The 24,520-nt window shown below is 44.0% G+C and overlaps 1 protein-coding gene across 1 annotated transcript in view; it reads left to right on the top strand.

The window, feature by feature from the left end:
- The first annotated feature begins 5,464 nt into the window (after positions 1 to 5,464).
- The window catches only part of LOC130116584 (cytoplasmic polyadenylation element-binding protein 4-like), a 55,628-nt gene continuing 36,572 nt past the window's right edge, over positions 5,465 to 24,520 (top strand). Inside the window, exons 1-2 of the mRNA XM_056284532.1 lie at positions 5,465 to 5,869; positions 6,671 to 7,915. Of these exons, the coding sequence (XP_056140507.1) occupies positions 6,716 to 7,915 (1,200 nt within the window). The 5' untranslated portion in view covers positions 5,465 to 5,869; positions 6,671 to 6,715. The remainder of the gene's footprint in view (positions 5,870 to 6,670; positions 7,916 to 24,520) is intronic.

Raw genomic sequence — 24,520 nt, forward strand, 5'->3', positions numbered from 1 at the left:
GTGAAAAGTTCGCAAGTTATGTCCACAATTCCGTCCATCCGTCCGTCCGTCCGCTCATCCTCGTAATTGTGGACATAACTTGATGTGTACAACTTAAGACGTTTCACCCGTTTGCTGGTTGGCGCAGGTGCATGTCGTTGACATTTATCCACGGTAAATCTTGCAGGCGTCGCGAAAATTATGCCATTGTCAATAAGCGCACGCCAACAAACAGGTACGACCGCCGCAGTAGAAACCGGAAGTCAGTGGACTACGCGCAGAGCCGATCGTGTCTGTAGGGACGCCCGACCAAGCCGGGGAGGTAACGCGGGCATTCGAACCGGCGATCCCCGTGTTGGTGGGCAACGGAATAGGCCGCCACGCCACCCGGACGCCGAGAGTAGGTGACGTAAGTTCTTTGCTGAAGAAAGGAAACAATGACGTTGTTACAAGCTGGATCACCTCTATTTTGTGATAGAGAAGAAGAAGAAGAAAACACATTAAGGAATGGCTTTCCTCCCAAATACATTTCATTTAAGTGGAAATCTCCGCATGCAGCATTCACCCCCTAGCCCCCACAACACCCCAAAAAGCTACCCATCTCAACCCAAAGACAGCGGCTCTTGTTGTTTCCTAAGCCACCCAGAAATACGCCCACACCGTTTTGTTAGCATTCTGTGAACTCTGAATATTTCATGTGGCGTGTACACAATGTTACAGCACAACATCATGTAGCTTTGTTGCCTACCCGTCCTGCCATGTGTCACTTTCATTCACCCTCCCGCAGACAACGTGTGCGTGTACGCAAACATGCACACATGCGCATGCATACATTGCCCAAAGCCTTTCCTGTGAATGCAGGGCCACATTCACAGAAATGTGCAGAGTCACACACACACACACACACACACACACACACACACACACACACACACACACACACACACACACACACTGCAGAAACTTAATTGCTGGTGTGTTTGAAGACATGTCATGTGCATATGCAAACACACACATGTGACCAAACAATTGCACACACATGCTAGTTTTGGCCCACACACACACACACACACACGCACGCACGCACACGCACACGCTGGGAAGAACGACAACATAATTTATGCCTGAGGTAGAGGTGATTAATTTTTTAATGGATTCAATGTTTTATTCATCGCCTCTTTTCAGTCTCGTTGAGCTGGATGAGAGTCCCAGCATAACCAATGCCAGAGACATGAGGCATAGTACAAATGGACGCTTCCTATACGTTTTTTTCCCCACAGTCGTGCTGAAGCGACAAGGAGGCCACTGCGTGCCGCGTCATAGCGGCAAGGAGTCATGGCATTGTTGCTGTGTGTGTTTCCATTGGCGTTGGTGCTGAAATCGGGACTAGGATGCCCCGGAGAAAAACTACACTGACAACTCGTGACCGTCTATGTAATGTACATGCGATGATGGTGCCGGCCAGGTCATGATAAAAAAAAAAATTCAGACATGTTTGTAGTTTTATTTTATTTTCTAATCAAAAAAGACAAACGCCTGCTTGTTGCGATTCCAGCCCGCACTGCAGGGTCGGTGCAGGATGCAGTGGATGCTGCAGGATATCAGCATCATCATTATCAGAGAAGATCTTCCAGAGAAAGACACGCCGCTCTGTGTCTTTCTGCTGTTCAAAGGGACACAGAGCGAGGGGGGGGTGTCTGGGTAGCGTAGCGGTCTATCCCGTTGCCTATCAACGCGGGGATTGCCGATTCGAAGCCCTGCGTTACCTCCGGCTTGGTCGGGCGTCCCTATACACATTTGGCCGTGTCTGCGGATGTGGGTATGTGGCCCGGTCGCTGCACTAGCGCCTCCCCTGGTCGGTCGGGGCGCCTGTTCGGGGGGAGGGGGAACTGGGGGGAGAATAGCCACTTGCCACTCACGCTCCTACGCGCTACGTCCCCCTGGTGAAACTCCTCACTGTCAGGTGAAAGGAGGCGGCTGGCGACTCCACACGTATCGGAGGAGGCATGTGGTAGTCTGCAGCCCTCCCCGGATCGGCAGAGGGGGGGGGGGGAGCAGCGACCGGGACGGCTCGGAAGAGTGGGGTAATTGGCAGAGGTGTAAAAACCAGGTCCAGAAAGTAGAAGTCCAAACCATGTATTTGCTCCACTCATGCGCTACACCAGCAGATTCTAGTCAACACCACTCCTTAACTAGGCAGGGAAAACTAGCTAATGAAATCAGCTGCCTTAGTAACATGGTTGGAGCAAATACACGGTTTGGACATTTACTTTCTGGACCTGGTTTTTCCTACTCTGGTAATTGGACGGGTACAACTGGGGAGGAAAAAAGGGGAGGGGGGGAGGAAACAGAGCGGTGTGTCTTTCTCTAGAAAATCACCTTTTACCTTATCAGATGTGACGGTTTCAAATGGTATTGGAAATCCAGAGATCGGCACGGTTTACAGCCATTCCACGCCAAGCCGTCCTCTGATGGGAATGCCAGTGGAATGGTTCCCCTCCCTGCTCAGGGCCGTTTGGCCTTGCTTTGGAAAAGCACCAATACAGCAAACCAAAGACGCCTCGGTAGCTGGGAACACAATGGCTGTACAGTGTGCATCCACATCTGTTCTATTTACCAATCATAAATATGCATCCCACCTCCCATCATGCTTTGCGGTTTTGTGTTTGGGCTCCTAGGGAGATGGGAAATGTGTATGCGTGTGTGATTGAGTGTGGTTATGTGTATGCGTATGCACGTGTGTCTATGTTCAAGGGTGTGTACGTGTGTTTGTTTAAGGCACATGTGCATATAGAGGGGAAAAGAGAGATGGACAGATTGCTGGGAAAAGGGTGTTGTCTCTCGAGTGAAGCCGGTAGGACCGGTTATTTTGTCCTATAGAAATCCACTTCCTTAGTACTCTGCCTCATCATCCACCCTGCTCTAATGGGGTTAATGTACCATATGGAAATAATATACTTTTTGTGTAACTCATTTGCTATGTGATCCATCAAACTCCAGTGGGTCTCCCCACGGCTCCACGCCCTGCGTGTGTGTTTTAGCCTGTGATATCATTTTCATCACAATTCAAAAGAAACATAAAACGAGGGAGCAGCTGGGCTTAACAATTATACAGACTCGCAATATTTTTAAGTATTACTCTATCCTTTAGGGGCGGCACGGTGGCGCGGTGGTTAATGCGGCCTCCTCACAGCAAGAAGGTCCCGGGTTCGAGCCCCGGGGTAGTCCAACCTTGGTGGGTCGTCCCGGGTCGTCCTCTGTGTGGAGTGTGCATGTTCTCCCCGTGTCTGCGTGGGTTTCCTCTGGGGGCTCCGGTTTCCTCCCACAGTCCAAAGACATGTAGGTCAGGTGAATCGGCCGTACTAAATTGTCCCTGTGTGTGTGTGTGTGTGTGTGTGTGTGTGTGTGTGTGTGTGTGTGTGTGTGTGTGTGTGTGTGGGTGGACTCTGTGATGGCCTGGCGGCCTGTCCAGGGTGTCTCCCCGCCTGCCGCCCAGTGACTGCTGGGATAGGCTCCAGCAACCCGTGACCCCGGTTGGGATAAGCAGCTTGGATAATGGATGGATGGACTATACCTGGAGGTGTTGTTGAGTTAGCTTTAAAAAGATAGAGTGTAAAGTACATTTTTAGGAGATAATTTAAAGTGTTATATAATCATAATACAAAGGTAACATAGGAAAGGTTATTCCCAAAAAAACACAGTTTTGAGGAATACTCTGTACATTAAAGTCACAGAATTTGATAATTTCTGTCATAGAACCTGACATTCACCATGCTGCTTTTAACGAGGCATGACAAATACATTGACCGAGTGTCACATTCCTTGGTTAATTTTGAACCAGTGAAGCTCTGTACTGGTGTCACTTTGCTTTGCTGTTAGATCTAATTGTCTCCAACAAAACACATTGGGATTACCTCTGTGGTCAACAAGTATAGCAGTGACGGTAACAATCAGCGATGCTAATGCTGCATGCACAGATGCATGTGCTCGCACACACACACACACACACACACACACACACACACACACACACACACACACACACACACACACACGCACACACGTCTGAATTCTGTGAAGTCCCTGCTATTTTCAGAGTTGTGGTAAAGGCTTGCTTGCTAAATTGTAACACTGAGGAAAACACTTCTTAAACTTTGAAACTGATCTACTCAGTGACCATGGGTTGGAAAATGTTTTGCATAATACAAATAATTACTTAAAAATGAATTTTAAATGTTACCATTAAATTGATGATAGGTAATGTAATTGACTCAGATACTCCGTTTCATTAAAGTAGTCTTATTATGCCAGTGTTCAGGTTACTTTTCTCCAAAAGCCATAACTCTGGCAGCTTATTACACAATCAAAATGTATTTAGATACTGTAGTATTGATAACGTGTATATATCAGCCACAGCCAGTGTCAACTGTGATTCTTAGATGTAGAGTTTGACATTTTTAACCCTGTTGCTTGATGGTATTTTTAATCCAATGACGTTATGCCTATACTTAGTCATTACAAGCCATTACAAGTCATCCAGCACCCACCTCCCATTGCGTCCTCTTTTATTAGTACACATTCAATCATAATGCAAAACCCCACTGATCTCCTAAGTCTCCACACTTCCAGCTGGACTTGCACTGACAGATTTATTAGATAGCCATTTGTGGCATCATGTAACACAGGAAGTCGTGGGGTTGTGAGGCTGACAGATTGTGAGCTCTGCAATGACCAAAGGGTGCTAATGACGACGCAGCAGAGAAGAGAAAGAGAGAGAGAGAGAGGGGGGGGGGGGAGTGGGGAGAGAGAGGAAGAGAGTGGGTGGCTTCTTGGTGCGAGAGAGATGTTTCGATGGTTGAGAAGCGGAATTTAGCACAACTGACACAGGCACTGTTCCTATGCCTGTATACTGCCTTGGCTAGTTGGGCTATATCTGCTAATCCTGAGTCATGGAAAAGGGTTTAATTTCTCTGCTGCTTGTGTTGCTTGATATTTTGGATGGGTATAATGCAATAGATATAATCTGTTTTAACAGCAGCAATGTGTATTCATCATGCTGTGGTCTTGAAAAGCAATATGAATACCAGGACTGGAGGTTCGTGTTTTATAGTCTTATATTACAGCAGTAGACCATAATCACAGGCGTTCAACAGCGATGCTTTCCTGGGCTTTGCCCACGATGCTACAGAGGGCTGGGCATCTCGATTTTCTCACGACCTAATACCAGCTGGATCGTGAGACTGGACCTTAGTAGGCGGAATCATTTTTTTTCTTCTTTCGATCATTTCTGACCTCATAGGGTGGTACGGCGCCCTTTAACGCTATATATGGAATAGCCAGGCGGGGTTAGTGCAGTTTGACCAATCATATACTTGCATTACCCGAGGTGTGGCTGAGGAGGGGCGGTGTCATGACATAGGGCGGTCCTCCAACCGGAAGTGTTTCGCTGCCGATCTCTCGCTGTCATTCGGCCGCGGACGGTTCCAGGAGCGAGGGGCAGCCAAGAGGCACAGTGTTCGGCTAGCTCAATAGGCTTAGAGGTAGCTAAAAAAAATATCGAAATCTTGAAAAAAATGAAACCGACTGAATAAGACTTATTAAAAAACCGTGGCCGAAGAGATTTCATATATTGCCACGTCGCAGATCTTTGTAATATACAGCAAAGATTAAAGGCAGTGGAGAAGAGAGAGAGCTGTGTCATTGAGCAAGCAGGACACGTCAGGAAAAGAGAGAAAAAAAGCTGACCGACTGTACTGTACGAGTCAGCTATCAAATCGCCCCTCATCAGCTTTCCCTGCCAGACAGTTTTGTCAAGGACATCGTATCTACCCTCAACCCGAAGGGAGGTAATCTACCGAGCCATTGCCGGGATCGAAAGTGGTAACAGAAGGTGAATAGAGGATTTTTTCGCCACCTAATCTGTCTTGCTAGCCTCTGTGCTAACGTTACGAGCTAGGTAGCTAACGTTAGCTAATGTTAGCTGCCCAGCTAACAGGTTTAATCCAACTGGTCGACCCTCGACCCAGATCTCGTATAAATAGACTGTTACATTGAACGAGGATGTTTGAAATAATGTGTACTATGCTTAATAAAGTAAGAAGATAGTGTCTTGCATGAGATGTTTTTTAATGGTCGAATTTCCAAATAGTCTTGTGACAGCTGTCAAACAAGGTCGAGGATTTTTCTCCGGATTTTGTGTTGTCGTTGCGCTCTTGCATCGTATCCCCCCCCTAGTTTCACTGAACCGTTGTATGATTTACATTCGCCGAGATAGTACTGCAGTAGAGAAATTGTCCGTCAGCTCGTTTGTGCTGGAAGGCTGTCTCCACTGCGGGACAGTCTAATCCACACAGTAATGCTAACTCGTCAGGTTAGTGGAAACCAACAGCTCATGTATAATGCAGATTTCCAAGTTTGCGACGCCACAGCGTTTAAATCGATGTAGCTTGTTGACTTTCGAAGCTCACCTTTGTAATAATTCTTTCGTGTTTATCGCGAGTAGCGCATGACATTGTGTAACGTCATGTCTTGTGATTCATTGTGGGAGCAACACGGAATTTGATGCGCCTCCAAACAAAAAAAGATATTTTATGGCACAAACAAGATGTCAGTTATGTTATCTGAAATGGTATCAGAGGGACATACTGCCAACTCATTGCATGAAATCCTGTCTGTTCCCCTTTCTCAATAGGACCTAACGATCACGGGATAGCATTTGTGTGGGGGGAGAAAACAAATGGGGGATTACGGGTTTGGAGTCCTAGTTCAAAACAACACTGGCAACAAGTCTGCATTCCCTGTCCGAATCCACCCGCATCTGCAGCCCCCACACCACCATCAGAATGTGTCGCAGAGCCCTGCTGCTTTCATAAACAGCACTACAGCCGCAGGGAATGGCACCACGGGAGGCTCTCCCTGGCTCTTTCCTGCCTCTGCCACCCACAACAGCATGCAAGACGAAATTTTGGGAGGCTCAGAGAAGCCCAAAGCACAGCAGCAACAGGAAATGCAAGAAACGCAAGAAAAGCAGCAGCAGCAGCAGTTGTCCCCTGGGAGTCACCAAGAGACTGGAAGTGGTGGAGGGATCATTTCAGAACTAGAGAAGGCCCGGTCAGAGGAAGGCAAGACGGATAATGGCACATCCGAAGGGAGTAACGGGAAAGAGAAGCAGCTGCGCCTCGAGTCACCGGTTCTGACAAACTTCGATTACCAGGAGACCTCTGGTCTGGGAGGAACTGGTCCAGTTCAGTCTAGTACGACCTCGTCATCCCTCACTGGCTTTAACAACTGGTCGGCCGCCATTCCACCGGCACCCTCCACCATTATCAATGAGGATGTCAGCTTCTTCAACCCAGCTTCTGCCAACAATGGGCCACTGCTGTTCCAGAACTTCTCCCACCATGTGAGCCCTGGGTTCGGCGGGAACTTTTCCCCACAAATCGGACCCGCAGCAGCTGCTTTGTCTCAGCACCACCCCCCTCCCCCGCCACACCCCCATTTCCAACACCCCCACAACCAGCACCAGCAGCACCGGCGATCACCGGCCTCCCCTCACCCACCGCCTCCCTTCCCGCACAGGAACGCGGCCTTCGGACAGTTGCCACATCTGTCCAACAGCCTAAACAAGCCCCCGTCCCCCTGGGGTCCGGCAAGCTACCAGAGCCCCTCTCCTTCCCCTGGCTCCTCTACCTCCTGGAGTCCTGGGGGAGGCTATGGCAGTGGCGGCGGTGGCTGGGGGGGGTCCCAAGGCAGAGAGTACCGCCGAGGGCTGAATGGTGGAATGACACCCATCAATTCCATCTCTCCACTGAAGAAGACCTTTCCAAACAACCACGTGGCTTCCCAGAAGTACCCAAGAAACAGCCCTGCAGGTTTCAATGCCAAATCCTGGATGGATGATGGTGTGGGCCGCAATGATAACATATTCCCCTTCCAGGTCAGTTTGGTTTTGACAGATTGTATCCCTTTGTAATACTGAAGATAATCCATCCATTGAATTCCATGGTTAAATTCATTTGCATTGATTTCATTTGATAACCTTTTTTAGGGTTGCTCCACATGGTTGGGTTGTACATATGGTTGTATATCTGAGTGCATGTGTGTCCATGTGTATGTTTGGATTTGATCTCTTTATGTGTGTTTTTTTCAGCAGTGTCCACTTGTTGCCTGAATGTGAAAACATAGAAGTGTCATACAAGACTTGATATTGGCTGCTGATTCTATGTGGTGTAGATGCTATTTTTAGGCCTGTGGATGGGCATGGATTTACATGATGTATTTTTCAAAGTATTGGCCAAGATCTCTGTCGCTGGAATCTATATCTTCATGACTGTGGGTCCCTGATGATGACTAATGTAGCTTCTGTCACTGCAGTGGTGTGTGCCACGTAGACGTGGTAGGAGATGGGGGTGGGGGGCATTGGGGAAGAGAGTGAAGGGGATGGAGAGTGGAAAATGAAAATAGGGAAGAGGTATGAAGCAGTTAAGGTGTCTGTGAGAGAGAGAGGGAGAGAGAGAGAGAGAGAGAGAGAGAGAGAGAGTACTGGAGAAAGAAGAGAAGAATGGGAAAGGGGGTGAGGATAATAGGGAATGATAGATTGAGGTATCGAGAAAAATGGAGATAGAGTGATGCATGAGCAATGAGATAAGACATTGTCATCTGATATATTCTCTTCCGTGCAGAAATGGAAAAATGTAGAGAACTAGACAGATGGAGGGCGCTCGGTACATATTGTCTTTACTCCCAGCAGATCACAAGCTATCAGTCTGTTGTATTTTGTGAAATTGATCTTAATAATTTCCAGTATTAATATTAATGAACCAGGACATGGCCTCCATAGCCTAGCAACCCATCTTTAAAATGCCTACCCGGTTATATTTTGAATTTGATTGTCAGGTCCACATACAATGAAGATGGCCTGGTCAAAACTATCCTCACACGTAGGCAATGGTTAATGGAATTGATGGGGAGAGGCAAAGAGGGCATGGAGATGAATTTGTTTTATTGATCAAGTCCAGGATTGATTGCGTCAATCGTTGTTTGGAGGCGGGGGATGTAGACATGAGGGCTGGTCTCAGCCTATTTGTGATGTGTTAGGGGTTGGTAAAGGCTCAGCTTGATGTTGCCTCTGATAATGCCCTAATCAAAGGCTGTATGTTCTTTATCCTCTCCCCTTTAAAATCTTTCTTTAGGTCATCTATACTGATGACTGTATGCTTTGTCAGAATAATTTTAGTTCAGTCATTGGTGCCAGGTTAATTCCAGTCCCCAATGTCATCCCAGATAGACCAGATAGCTATAAACTGCCTGACTGATTGCATCGTGTTGTTTCGGCTGCAACAGTGGCCTAACAACATTACTAATTGGCTTAAGAGACCACAGATAAAGGCCCATACCTATCCTTGTGGCAAAAGAAAGGCAACATTTTTTACTTTAATTTAGTATTTTTTATATATATATATTAGGGTTTTTTTCCCTCGAAACCGTCAAAGGTGTTGTTATAAGTGCTCAACTAATGAGGAGCGGAAGAAGAAAAAATATACACACATACACACACACACACACACACACACACACACACACACACACACACACACACACACACACACACACACACACACATAGCAGCTCTAACACAGGGCATGTCTTGAATGGCAAACATCACAAACTCTGCCGAGAGGCCCAGGTAACCCGCTGAACCCCGTTCTTGATGGGGATTGGGAATTGGCGGAGGAAGACAGGCTGATCCGTGTGGCACGTGTGCGGCCTTGGATAGGGATGGGTACCGAAACCCGGTATTAAATGTGCACCGGTATTAAATTATTAAAGACCGCAGTAATGATAAACTGACATTAACGGCTCTGCTATTGGTATTGGAGAAATTAGGAAAATAAATGTCCTATTTATTTAGACTAGATAAATTTCATCTTGCACCTTTTATCTCACCTACTCCATTTCTAATTTGCAATAAGATTAAGACATTTGTGCATTTTCGCTATTCCCAATCCAGAAAAGAGACCTCGCTCTCTCTATGAGCCTGTCGTATGTGTGAGCCGATGGGCGAGGCCAGCTCTCTGCCTCTCTCTCAGATGCACGCGCACACACACACACACACACACACACACACACACACACACACACAGAAAACGGAGAAATAAATGGTCAAAAGTCAGGTTATACTTCACTAGAGTCGATGCTGACAATGCTCGTTGCTGCAAGTGCAACAAGTCTTTTGCATGTAAGGGCGGAAACACAAGCAATCTTTCCAAACATCTAGCGAAAGTGCATCAAATACAGGTGGAGAAATGCAGTTTTTGACTGTCTAGCTCGTAGTTCATCTCTCGTTTTCCCATCCACCTCAGGTATGTTATGTATGCTAGCAGCCTAGAGTCAACAAGCAGTTAACTAAATTATAAAAATGTGGGTTAATGATTAAAAATAACACTCTGTCCAGACATGAGAAAATAAAGCGATGTTAATTCTGTTCATGATTTGTTTTGATTTTTCTCTTAAAAAAAATAACAAAAAGAACCGATGAGTCCTGTTAAAATGCCAGATTGATAAGCAGTATCAGTAAGAGTAGTAGTACCATTGAAATCTTAACGATACCCAACCCGAGCCCCGGACATTTTAAGGGCATCACAGACCTGTTATTGCTCAGTCTTGCATGGCTGAATGCCACTTGTCCCTCTAAGAAGTTGGACGCCAACCACACGGGGCCGCGTAACTAATTAGCTTGCTGGAGTCTCATTCGTTAGTGGGAATTAAGCAGACAAATTACTCCACCAACTAAGAACAGCCATGCACCAACATCTACAGAATCGAGAAAGAGCTATCAATCTGTCAATCTTTTCCATGTCCAGGCCGGGTGAGATTTCCCGTGTTGAGTCAAATTAAGCCGCAGGCTCCACTCCTAGGTTATTGCTTCCATCAATTCCTTAAGTTTCAGCTTTGCAACCATACTCCCCCCGGAATACAAAGACTTTGGTTTCCTGGATGCTGCCCTGTGGGTCATGGGTATAACGCTGTCGGATTATTAGTCAGCATTGTTTATGGTCGGAACCACGACAGCATCTGATTGGGAAAATCAACAGTCAGTGATTACGATTATGATCTGTCACTGCATCGATGCAGAAGCGTCTGCATCCGATTTTCAGTGCATCTTAGAATTGAGAAATTTCCACATCTCTAGTAAATAAGTGTCATGCTGAGCTGAGCAAGTTAGAATTTCCATTTTTTCTTATGAATGTTCACAGTAGGATTTTATTTTATCTATTATTGATTTACCTCTGCTTTGTTTCTTTATGCTAACTTTACGGTCGTTAACACTTGTTGGCTGGCAGTTATTGACACTGTAAATTTGAAGCCAAATGTTATGTTGGGTCATTGTGACGCTTTTTGTAACTTATCAAGGCAATTTTAGGCCATGCATGTGTCATAGCCTCGACATGTCTTAACAAGTTATGGTACTGGTTGTAAAAAGGCCTTGCAAGACTAATGACCATGAAGGTTTTTGTCAAAAGCTAACAGGCTAAATGCTCAAGGTGCTCATAAAGCTCTGGGGTGGTACTTAGTTAATGGTAGAGTCACATAAGATAAATGTGCTATCACATTAATTATATTGTGGAATTATACAAAGATTTACATAACAAAATGTCAATCAAATAATCTACCTCCTTTTACATGGAAAAAAAGCTGGTAGGGGCTTTGCTTTCCAAATTATGTTTGGGATGAATTTTAGTCAAGATTCGTTTCTTTTGTATTTTATACCATGGCCATGTGAAAGCCACTCTTTGTGTGCCAGTTTTCAGGTGCCATTGCTTGTGCTGGAGTTGAATCAGAGGAGCATTGTTCCTGTGCCCTCTAGATACCCCAAGGGCACAGAGTGAGGGAGGATAGGTTGAGAATGGTATTTTATTTGTGAGGTAAGGTGACAGGATATCGACATGAAATAAGCCTATCGTTTTAGATAAAAATAGACCATAGCCATTTATATTTGACGAAAGGCCAATGCCAACGAGAATAAACACTCATTTTAGCCTGTCCCCGCCCATTCACATTTTGAAAAAGGTGACAAGAAGGGGTGTGGACAAAGAGGACAGTGATGGTAGTGTGGGTTAGACTTCTCACAAGTTTACTTAGAGAGTTTAGTTGGCTAATGTTGGCGTGTCCCCTTACTAATGAACCCCAGACCGTCCCAGGTCCTTTCTGTGCAGTTTGCATGTTCTCTCCATGTCTGCTAGGGTTTCCTCCGAGTGCTCCGGTTTCCTACCACCATCAAAAAGACATGCATATTAGGGTTAATACCTTTGCCCCTGACCAAGGCAATGGAAAGAAGAGCTGGAGTTGGTCCCTGGGTGCTGCAGCTGCCCACTGCTCTTATACAATAGGCTGGGTTAAATGCAGAGAACACATTCGTTGTAAGAATACAACTTGTTGTTAGAATACAATAACAAAATAAAGTGGCTTTCTTTGCTTCTTTTTTTTCTACTTGACTCATAACACGCTGGTTCACCTACATTACATGGGTCTCCGAGTTCCTGATGCCCCCATATTAAAAAGGCCATTTGGATGGGGTTTATTGTAAAGTGCAACTCCCCCTTGAAGCAAGAAAAATCATAGGTTTTCCTTCCTCAAAGCTGCCGTGTGATGTGTCTTGTTGTTTTTTGTTAGATCTGTCACGAGGACAATCGATTCTACCATTCTAGGGTCATACCAATGGGTTTTCAGCTCAAATAATATAAGAAATAAGCTTTCTGCCTCTTTAAGGCAATAATAAACTGGTACTGGTCGACATGCCTCAAGAAAGATGCACCTATTTATTTCACTATACAATCCCCACACCAGTGAACTCTAGCCTTGTATTGATGCGTCTATTTGATATGCTGCAACTGCTCAGTGCTATTCGATTTTCCAGTTGGAGAGCGGTGCTAAAAACAGCGCTTTTCATATTTGACGCATGTCAGCTGGCACTTCCTGTATGTGACGGCAGACGGCATGTCACGTGTCATTTGACTCAAGGCTCTGCTTCTGTGCCGATATGTTTGGCTCAAGGCTGATGCTTGCTTGAGTTCCAATAGCGTAAGCTGTGTTTTCCAGTTCAGTTGACTGCCATAGTTGGACTGTAGCTCTGCTGATATTGCAGAGGTGTAATTCTTTGTTTTCTCAAGGTCATTTTCAACCTTGACAAGGCTGTGTTAGAGCCCTCGATATTCATTAGACCACAATATTTCTGCTTGCATTACATTACAGTCGTCATGGGTTAGCTCTGGCTAAATATGTCCTAGTCCTGGACAGTAGAGCCTTGATTCTGTTATCATTAAAAACCTAATCATCAGAATGGTGCTTATCGATGTTTTTACTGATTATAGGCTGACTGTATAGTTACATTGGTTGTCAATGTGCTACGCTTGTTTCCATGCAAACTAAAGTTTGGCAGGGGAAATATCTCCTACAAGTGTGGGGTAAATGGACCTAATTAGACACTGGGTTTCCACTATTATCCATGTTCAACTGCTTCACATAGTTTCCATCCTCACGAGCCCCCTAGATTAGGGGCTTTTGTTAAAGAATATTCATTGTTCTTCCTATTTACAGTTGAACAGTATGTTTACCATTGACCTCATTTCCCAGGGTACTCGTTTGCTAAACTTGAGATATGTTTCCCTCATCACAAATATTCAAACAAAGAGCCAAGAGACACCCCCCCCCCTTGATTTATTTATTTATTTTGTGTTCAAGAAGTATAATGTGTGTGTAACACATACAATCCCCACAGACACTTGCAAATGCACGGTCACACATCCAGCCTGGAAGTTGCAACAGTCTGGGTTTCTTAGTTGAGGTAGCTGAAAGAGTGCGAAGGAGAAAGATGGGGGGGAAAAACTCAGATCCACACAAGTACTGGAATTCCACGAAGCTCATCGTTTATTACTACACATCAACCTTACTGAGCCCGGTTGTACGGCTACTATTTTATCATACATGAACAAAACAGAAGCCACATGTAGCTTAAACGTTATTCTTGAGTTGAGAGGCAAAAGGACGTTGGAGGTCAACAATATGCAGTACATCCTGAGCATGTGCACCTCCCAACTAACACTACTCCCAACTAACACTAGAATACAAGGCGCTGTCTAATGACGTTGCTTCTCTTGTATCTACGCAGCACAGTATACAGATCTTAAATGTACATTTCACAATTTCAACTGTTAAAAAGTCAACCTGCGAAACCGGGTTGTTAGTCAATGGATGTGGGTGTGATGATAAAAAATCATGACTAAATTGAATGTCAAATGAGCAAAAATGGCTAACTGTTCATGTGTTGACCAGACCCCACCCTGCCCATGGAGTTGGATGTCTTGTTTTGTCTGTTACCTTGTTAACTTGTTTTAACTCGTAGCCCGTCTGCGTCGATGAATGCTCGAGCTACGTTGTAGATGCATTCCAAAAAGTGAGAGCATGTCCATTTGATGGACAGTTTATCCAAAGCACCTTACAGTGCCATGACTGCAGGCACAGAAAGAGAGGGAAAAAGTGCCAAAAACATGGCTTTTGCCTCTTATACAGGCCACTGCTGTATTAGAACCGCTGCGGTAGAGCTTTAGTGTTCGGGAGGGGCTGCAGGCCAGACACACTGGTGTTAAGTGCCACATGGTGGTCAGCTCATCCTCAGCCTTCAAGACTCACACTCTTAAAATCTCAGGAAAGCCGTCTGCAAGCTTTTCTTCCTTCATTTCTTCCTTCCTTCCTTCCTTCCTCCCTTCTTTCATTCCTTGTTCAATTCTTGGTTTATTTCTTATTACCTATTTTCTCCTCTATTCCTCCCTTGCCTGTGCTTTTCCGTTATTTTGTTCCCTTCTCCCTTTCCTTCCCTCGTATCTCCATTTCTGCCTTGGCCTTATCTCCGCTGCATCCATCTTGCCTCCCCGCTTTTCTTTCTTCTTTCCCTACCTTAATTTCTCCCCTGCTGCCTCACCAATAAAAAATGAATTTCAGGCCCCTGCTAATGTAAGGCATCTTGGGCTGAAATGGACTGGATGTGTTTGGACCAGGGCAAAATTCGGCACAGGATATTGTCTCAAAAACAGTATTAGGAAATGGTTATGAAAACACCCCTTAGGATTTTCAGGGGTTCCGACTGTCAAACGTCTGTTGTGTTCAAGCATCAGCCTCCATCAAAACCCCTGTTTCCAATGGAAGCGTGAAAGCAATTGACAGCTAAAGCCTCAGAGACTGTCATCACTGAACCTAGAACGAAAGATAATTCATCTGAAAAGTCCCCCTGTCCCAAAATCCCCTACAGTGTAGGCCATTAAAGATCAATACTGTAGGTCGGAAATAAGTGTGCTTGCATGTGTTCACATGCATTCTTATAAATTATACATCTCATTCTTTTCTATCAGAATAATGTGATTGTTAAAGTAAAACAATCACAATTTTCAACATTATCTCTGTATGTTGTTGGGATAACACTGCATTAGCAACCATAATACTTGTGAATCTTGTGTGTGTCTCTGAAAATTCACTGAAATTGTGCAGGAAAATGCTTTCTTTGGTGGCATTTGCTACAATAGTTGTATTGTCCTAATTTTCTTACACAGTGTAGCCCTATTTTGATGTAGCCTACCAAAGTTAGAAGCAAACCAGGAAGTAAGGTTTGTAGTTTCACATTCATAGATTGTCCACCGGAGTAGACGTTTTTCTGTACAATTTTGGCAGCATTTCAGAGACAAGTAGAATACTGCTCAGTATTATAGCTGCAAATGGAGTGTCTTCCCTACAACACACACACACACACACACACACACACACATATATATATATACATATATAGGTAGTGTTGAAAATTGTGATTGTCTCTAGGGCTGTGCAATATTGACAAAATCAAATATCACAATATTTTTCACAATAATTCCATCGATAACATGATGATAATTTGGGGAAAACTATTGGTGCCTTTATAAGATAGTTACAAGGATTAGTAATGTGACCACTAAGCAGGTAGAGGCCTTCGTTGTTTATGTCACGCAACTAAAAGTCTAGTAAGTTCAGAAAATTTAGTCAATTTACTGTAATTCAGCCTTTAAAACCAGGAAATGACAACATTTAAGCGATATTACGGTAACCAAAACCCAGGCAATATCCTGTCTCACTATGAAATGAACATCATGTCGATATATTGCCCAACTCTAATGTATCCCTTGGGAAGCATTTCCAAACCAACTGGTTTGGAAAGTTGTCTGCAAGGATTGGTTTGCACCCAAGCAAACTTATCGAACCATCATTTCAGATCTAAAAGCAGAGCTGTGACCCCACTTAGACAGCTACTGACCTATAGCCCATATGTTGACGAAATATTGCCATGGCCAGGAGAAGAGGGGGAAGTCATGGTTATGAAATGTCTTTGGCCAACGGCAGCATCAGCTACTAGGCTTCTGAGGAAATGTGGCCTCTACTCCATGGTTAGTGTAGTAAAGGTAGGGCAACACAGTTACATTTTCTAGGCCAGTTTTGATGTGCAGCAGTGCTTGTGGCGGTGCACGAGTTTTACAACTTAACCACCAAGGAACACCTCGATGCTGGGGGACACTTAAATTTCAAATTTGATCCAAGACCTCACTATGCCTTGTTGCTGGGGGGCAACACTCTGTTACCTCGGACAGGTAATGGTGTGTTGCCACTTGAAAATGATTCTCAAATAGGGTTTCTTATGGTGTCTTACAGGGCTTTAAAAGTTGTCTGCAGGAAATCAACTGCAAAAAAGTTACCTATAATTCTGAATGTTCATTTCACTTATGTTTAGTTTTTCAATTTGTGTCGGGGGAGAAATATCTCTCGATCTGGTTATGTGGTTATTCTACCATTAATTCGTCGTGCAATCAAACAATTGGCCTGTCAGTCAGTCAGCCAGTCAATCCAAATGTGTGTCACACGAGCAGAGGTCAAGCACTTTGTGGGTCGTGCTAAAAACAGGGTTATATTGAAGGGAGGGCAGCATTTTTTTATGTGAAGGAATGAACGTTATTCATTCTCGCTAGCTTCCCCTCCCTATGTGTGACATGTCATGACACAGTCATGCAAACAAACACAAGTCATTAATTTGCAGAGAATGTAGGTTAAACCGTGACCCCTGGTCCCAAGTGATGTCGGGGGTTAAACAAAGAAGCGCCTTTTATTTATTTAATTTTAGAACGAAGAACGGCTGTAGCTGTGCTGGCGAACACATGACTCATATAGCCCCGTTATGACCTTCCCGTACCCTTGACAGACACTCTAAAGCAGGAAGAAAGTGTGTGTGCATGTATGTGTGTGTGTGTGTGTGTGTGTGTGTGCGTGTGTGCGTGCGTGTGTGCGTGCGTGCGTGTGTGTGTTTCTGTGTACAAGAGAGAGAGAAAATATTGTACACCCACATGTTTGAACGATTCCTAATTAGGCCTTTGCTTGTGTCATTTGCAGATATTAGTGTTGTGACAAAGAACGAGGTAAGAGCAGAGGTTGCTCATGAAAAAGGCTAGAGCTTGGCCTCTCTCAGCAGTGGAGGCCCTGTATTCTTTAGCCTTCAAACTGTGACACACACATGCACACGCGCATAAACACAAACACACACACAAGGTAGTCTGACCCGTCTCTGTGACCTTGAGCACACTACACACATACACTCACAAATTGCACACCACTCTGCCGCTAACAGTGGGTAATAGGGTGTTTTTGACAGCAGGGGGTTATTTAATGTCATTGTGGGACTTTGAAATACTTTGACCAGAAAGCAAAGTAATCTTGCTTTCAAAAGCTCAAATCTGCTTCCTTTGCCGTCTTCTCTCTCTCTCTCTCTCTCTCTCTCTCTCTCTCTCTCTCTCTCTCTCTCTCTCTCTCTCTCTCTCTCTCTCTCTCTCTCTCTCTCTCTCTCTCTCTCTCTCTCTCTCTCCTCCTTCTCACTCACTCTCTTCGGCCCTCTTTCTCCCTCTCAATTTGCTTTGCCTGACCTTTTACTTTTACTTTCTCCATTCACTTCTTTCATCTCCTGTAATGTCTGCCCCCTCTTGGCTTCTTTCAGGGATGTGATCAAAAACACAAAAGAAGGAGGAAAAAGCTCTCATCATTCTTTCTTCTCCAGGCTGTTCCCCTCTCTTCCACCCTCCCTTGTCTCGTTCCCTTTTACATTAACAGAGAGGTGACATGGATGATTAATGTTTGGGTAAATCACCCACAGCATGCTGTTTTTAATCATTTCTGTCTTCTCTCCATGCTACCAAAATCTCCTAAGAGCTGGCCCTATTTAGGGAAATTCTGTTCTAAAACTACTTCGAAGTAAAACTTGGGAGGAGAGGGATAGTTGGGAAGGCTACCTAAGGGAAGGCTCACTCTTTATTTTTTTATCCAGAACTCATTAAAATGTTGGGCATCATTCACAATCCTAATATATTCCTTTACTTTGTTTGTTCATAATATGTTTTGAATAGTGGCAAAATGTAATTTGATTTTCAACCACATTTTGCATTTGGTGCAGTACATTGGTAAACTTCCGCACACATTCATAGCAGGAAGTCCTGTAACCCAGCAGTCTTGTAGAAGAAGAAGAAAGTCCAAGCAAAATGTAGTTGTAGCAAGGGATGTGCAAGATAGCAAAAACTATTAAAATAAGACCCAGGTTGTAGAAAAACAGAGTTACTCTTCAACTATTTGGGTAAAAAAACCACAAAAAAACCCCAATTAAGTGGTCTATTTGATTTTTCGTTTTCTCCTTGTTCTGGAATCAATTTGGTCCTTCCTCTTTGCACATTCCAGGGGTTGCTGATTTTCTTTTTTTTTCTTGTTTTCTTTCAATATCTTGTTTGTTATTGTTGTGTATTGCTTGTAACTACCCACCTGGGTCATTTTGGGGAACGCTCACTGATTCTGGTTAGGTTTTCTCCAAAAGTTAGTAGTGGTTGTCAGATAAAATCACCGTCCATTGCTGCAAAATGTGAGTCAACGACACTTTTTGTTGACGGCGGTCGAGGAAGGGGCAATGTCTGACTTGTTTTGCTTTGTCCAACTCAGGACTGTATCTAGTCTGGTCCGGTCTAACAGGCTTGAGAAACTCATATGCTGTTCTCATTGGTGCCGGCCAAATCTGGTCAGACAGATCCAGCCCTTTGCTCTTTGAGCACATCGTGTGGCGGGTTTCAACATTCTCCTTGCAACAAATGGTTGGACTTCAACATCGAAAGCTGTGACAAAGAATTTGAACGTGCTGCCTTGGAGGCGTTTTTGACTCACTGTCAGCAATATCAAAGATTCACAAAGAATGTCTTAAATATTTAGTTTTGATCTGTGATATCCTTGCCTGTTTGCCAACTGGCTACAGTAAAATACTTGTTTTTTTAATTTTGGCCCTTTGTCTGTGGTGAGTTAGCAAAGACATTGCACATTTCTAGCTCTAATGACCCTCAATTAGTTCTTCTACATCCAAAACCTATTCCTTTTTATGGGACTGTTATATAGATTGTGCTTGTTCCTTTGTTCCTCTTGTTTTTATATTGGTAACCACTAAGTCCAAAAAAACATCACCTTTTTTGATGCCATTTTGAAGGGAGGTTCCTCCATTGCTCACTTCCCCAAATCACTAACTTTATTCCCGTGAGTTTAGGTTCCACATTAAGCATTTGCCATGCAACAGCATCTTGGAGGAGCACAGTCATTTGAAGTCCTGCCCAGCAGAGCAGCAATTGGTTTCTTCAAAATGGGACAACTCCGTTTATTTTTTTTTCCTTTATTAGAGTTTGGTAATGGATTACCATTTATTATTACCATCACTTCCATCAGTACCAGTCCCAGTAGTGAAACAAGACAGTATCATGCCAGCTTTAATTTGGTCTCTTCATAAGGAGAAATCTGGCAGCTTCCTGAATTATTTTATGCCATTTGTTAAAAGTAAGCTTGTCTTGGGTAATGTGGGGTTGCTCTTATTGTTGTCATGATATGAGCTGAGGTTTGGACGGAGCAAATACGAGCAGGGCCCTTCCTAGCCACGCTAGCTTCATAGCCTCGTGGGTACTTGTGTCTTGCATGTATGTCTCTGGCTATGGCAAGTGAGCATGGTTACCTTGTGTGTGTGTGTGTGTGTGTGTGTGTCTGTGTACTCCTTGTAATTTGTTAGGGATGAGCACTTAGCTGGCCAGTTGTTTAGAGAAGAGAATAGGCAGATCCGATGATTAATCACCATTTGTAGCTCTCCAGTCCACTGCTTAGCAACTACACTGCTGCAGCTGACCCTCTTGTTAGTCTTGCTGAGTCGTGAGTCCCTTTCGGACATAAAATTAGTTGTGGATTGGTATGATTGTAGTATTGTGTCATACCACTGTACTACACCAGCAAGAATATCACCATACAAGGTGGTATTTTGACACCAGACGAAAAAAAAAAAAAGAAAAAAAAACGAATGAATGCATTTGGTGTTTCAACCAGTTTCAGATACAGAGGCAGGCTAATGACAGAAACTGGCAAGATAACCATCCTTTCTGCTAATCTGTACAGTTATTATGTGCTTGTAAATTTTGTAGAATTGTTATTATCCTGTCTGCATTAACCCCTGAGAACCTGTCCTTGCAGGGTCTCTCACACCAGATAGTCAGGGTGCCACATCTTCTTATACTTAAGATGGGCACCCTCTCACCTAAATATTAACTTTAGTCTTTCCATGTCATTCTTTTGCTAGCTATCAAAAAATGTATCCATGCAAAACTAATTTCTGTGAAAATATCAAACTTAAAATGGTGCAGTATGCTCAAATGAACCATGGTACATCTAACACATGTTAGCTGTGTGGGCTGTTCATTCTGCGATTCGGCTTAGTGGAATATTTCGAGGTGTTGTCCACACTCCCGCTGAAGAAACAATCCTGGGATGTTTGTCTGGGGGGATTCTCAGCAGTTTCGAAGTTACTGGCATATTGGGGTCGGCTGACATGGAAAGGAGTCTTGTGGACTTTGCACCTCCAACATAAATGTCAATGTTTTGAAAAAAACATTGTAAGAGTCAAACTGTAGACTAAAGGATCCCCCCCCCATTTACGTTTGACAACAATACAGAACATAACTTGTTGCATTTTTTTTCTTCAAATGTTCTGTCTAAAACCTTCACAGTTAGCCCTTCAGACAGCCTTTGGTTGCTCCATTTCTGCCTAAAATCCTTTTCACCCCTTTTCAGTGACAGGGTAATTGGGCAGTAATGCTGCTGCACCTCCTGGGTGTTTACCATTTGAACCCTGTCCTGAACATGCTCATTATTTACTCTCTGGTTCTGCTACCGCCAGGTCTGCACCTGTTTCTGCCCTCATTGTCTTTTTGAATGTGTGTTTTATTCCACCTGAGGCCATAGCCTAAGTTAACATGAGACGCTGAGGCGGATATGAGAGGATAGCAGATCTAGTCCGGCCTGTATCCCTGTGTTGATATTTGTTTTGAAGGCAAGGGAGTGCTTGGGTGGACTCCTCTTCGATGTGGACTCTGGCCTGTTTTAGTGGTTTCTTCCCTTTACCAGCCAAAACGCTGGTAAATTCTGGCTACAGCATCGAGGTTTCGTCCACTCTACCAGCCAATGTGGCAGGCGTCCAAGTCAGACTCTTCTGTCTCTTTGAAAAAAATAAATAAATGGTTTTAGCTGGTGAGATACTGGAAGCAGCTGTTCGATATTGGAATCCATTTTAACATTAGCTGGAAAATGTTACTTTCCTTCCCTGCCCTTGGTCATTGGCTTGTTCTCTTTCACTGACACACGTCTGTCTTTCTGGAATCTTTACACAAGCTTTTTTTTTGATTCCATGATGTAGCACACACACTGTAGGCTATATGCTCATGTCTTTCTCTTGCAGGCATATTTTAAGCATTGTTTTCCATAGACTTTGCCCTGTTAGTTTGTGGAGAGACTCGAAGTTTGTTGTCAAAGTAGAAAAATATTCACCGAACAGGTTAGGCACAGGGACTGGTTTAAAGTCAGACTGCTGTACAGACAGACCCACCAGTGAACAGACAGGCAGTCCAGACAGAGTAGATACTTACATAACAAAGGCCGACAGATGCATTGGAGTGACTCTTGTTGTGCAGGCCCTGTTTGCGGTCATCAGTTAGCCCGAGGACAGAGCTGGTCATGCTTTGCTGTTATCAAGGATGCTGCCGTGGTTGACTAAAGAGCCAGGGAGGTGAGGTGGAAGATGGGGAGGGTGAACTGGACATGGGGATGCAGTTAAGTTTGCATGCTCCCAGGTCATTTTGATATCAACAGATATCTATTTTATGGAAAGATTTTGTTGAATAGAAAGTTTGCTGTAGTTGAATATTTAGGCAGCCTATTCTGACAGATTCGTTGATATCTGACATCTCAATAAAGAAGAACATATGTTTTTATGGTACTTCTGTTTTTAAAGCGAAAATGAGATGTTTAGAGTGTGAAAAATGTTACAAAAAAGGGAAGCGGCGAGCTCAAGGTGATGAGTTTTAATTAAGTGCATGATATGAGTGAAGTCCTGCGGCTTCAGGCCACCGACCCATTATTTATATTATTTATTTATATTTTTAAGTAGAACTGTACTTCTTGAATATTTCAAGTTTTGGACAGTTAAAGATTTTTTTGAATCACCTACCATTAGCTTTATATTTAGCCTCGCCTGTGTTTTTGCAAAATCTGTTAAAGAAGTTTAGCAGGAGCTGTTTGATGAGGTGGAGCTTCAACGGAGCTCTTATCAGCATGTCCCATTGCATTTGTGTGTGTGTGCGCGTGTTTGTCTATGTGTGTGTCCATAACTGTGTGCGTGCATCCATGTCCAGCTTTTATCATGGATGCCCTTGCCATAAGTGAAATTGGTTTCACTCTTTGTCTGCCTCAGCTATTACTTGCCCCCCCCGCCCGTCTATAGTGCCTGTTTTCATATTAGACTGTGAATATGTACTACATTAGTGAAAGATATTTTTGAGCTTAATGTGAAGTCACCATTTGCCCTGCAATTTTGAAACAGCCAGAGTAACTGGAAAAGTAGCACAGCTAATACCCAACTGTCACTGCATTTGGATAATATATATTTTTATTATCTCTGCCAGGCCTGTAGGGGATTATGCATTTGGTTGCGTGTGTGCTTGTGTGTGTGTGTGTGTGTGTGTGTGTGTGTGTCTGTCCACGGCTAATCTCGCAAACTACTGGGCCTATCAGCCTAAAAATTTTTGTGCACAGTTACGACTGTATGATGAAGAACCTCTCGTGGTTGCAGTGATTCAAAACCTTCAAAAAAAGTTTGTTCTTGCCGCTTGTTGCTGCTCCCTCTCTTCCTTCACTCTCCAGCTCGCTTGACCAACGCTGCTCTCCGTTGCTGCCAAATCCGATTCTACCGTGCACATGCGTGACTCACATCTACGGTTGAGTCAAATCGGGCAGCGATAGTGTCAAAACCAAAACATTATGTATTCGTGTATGAGTCTTGAAAGTAAACGAGAAGTCGATTGTATTTCACAAGCCAGCAAATCACTCGCTGCTGATCTCAGCACAGGAGAAGTGGAGGAACAGTGGATGAACCAAATATAAATTGCCTTACTCTCCTCGCCGCCAAGCAGAAGTGATTTAGTCTCCATTGTTGAAACTCCACTATAAAAATACAATTTCAAGAGTAGGATTAATCACAGTCACAGCTGGAAATCATCTCAGTAGCTACAATAAAACATTTCCCATGGCTGAGCTAGGTTTTCTTACCATTGTCTAATGAATGAAAGTCAATCAGCAGAGCAGCCATTCGCTTTGATTCATTTTATATCATGAAAACCACAAAAGTTAAACACATGTGAAGTGTAATAAGGAATATGATATAATATTAAGTAATATAGTAATGAAGCATAATAAGGGCTTTGAAATTATTATAGCCTAGGGCTGGACCTGAATATTCCGCTATCCAGATATTCATTCGTTGGGTGGGTATTCAGTTTTCAATTTTGGGATTCGGATATTTGTTTTTTTTTAATTTTGTGGTAAATATAGGCTATTAATAAAGGCTAACCGTGAAAATACATTTTGTCAGCACACTCTTGTACTGTATTTGTACTTTTTAATTGCAATGTTTTTTTTCTCCCCCCCTTTTTTCCCCAATTGTACTTGGCCAATTGCCTCACTCTTCTGAGCCGTCCCGGTCACTGCTCCACCCCCTCTGCCGATCGGGAGAGGGCTGCACACTACCACATGCCTCCTCCAATACATGTGGAGTCGCCAGCCGCTTCTTTTCACCTGACAGTGAGGATTTTCACCAGGGGGATGTAGCACGTGTGAGGATCACGCTATTCCCCCCAGTTCACCCTCCCCCCGAACAGGCGCCCCGACCAGAGGAGGCGCTAGTGCAGTGACCAGAACACATACCCACATCCGGCTTTTCACCTGGGACATGGCCAATTGTGTCTGTAGGGACGCCCGACCAAGCCGGAGGTAACACAGGGATTCGAACTGGCATTCCCCCTGTTGGTAGGCAACGGAATAGACTGCTATGCTACCCGGATGGCCTAAAAAATGTTTGTTTTATTAACAAATA

Source organism: Lampris incognitus, chromosome 8 (genome assembly GCF_029633865.1).
Source record: "Lampris incognitus isolate fLamInc1 chromosome 8, fLamInc1.hap2, whole genome shotgun sequence".
Classification (NCBI taxonomy): domain Eukaryota; kingdom Metazoa; phylum Chordata; class Actinopteri; order Lampriformes; family Lampridae; genus Lampris; species Lampris incognitus.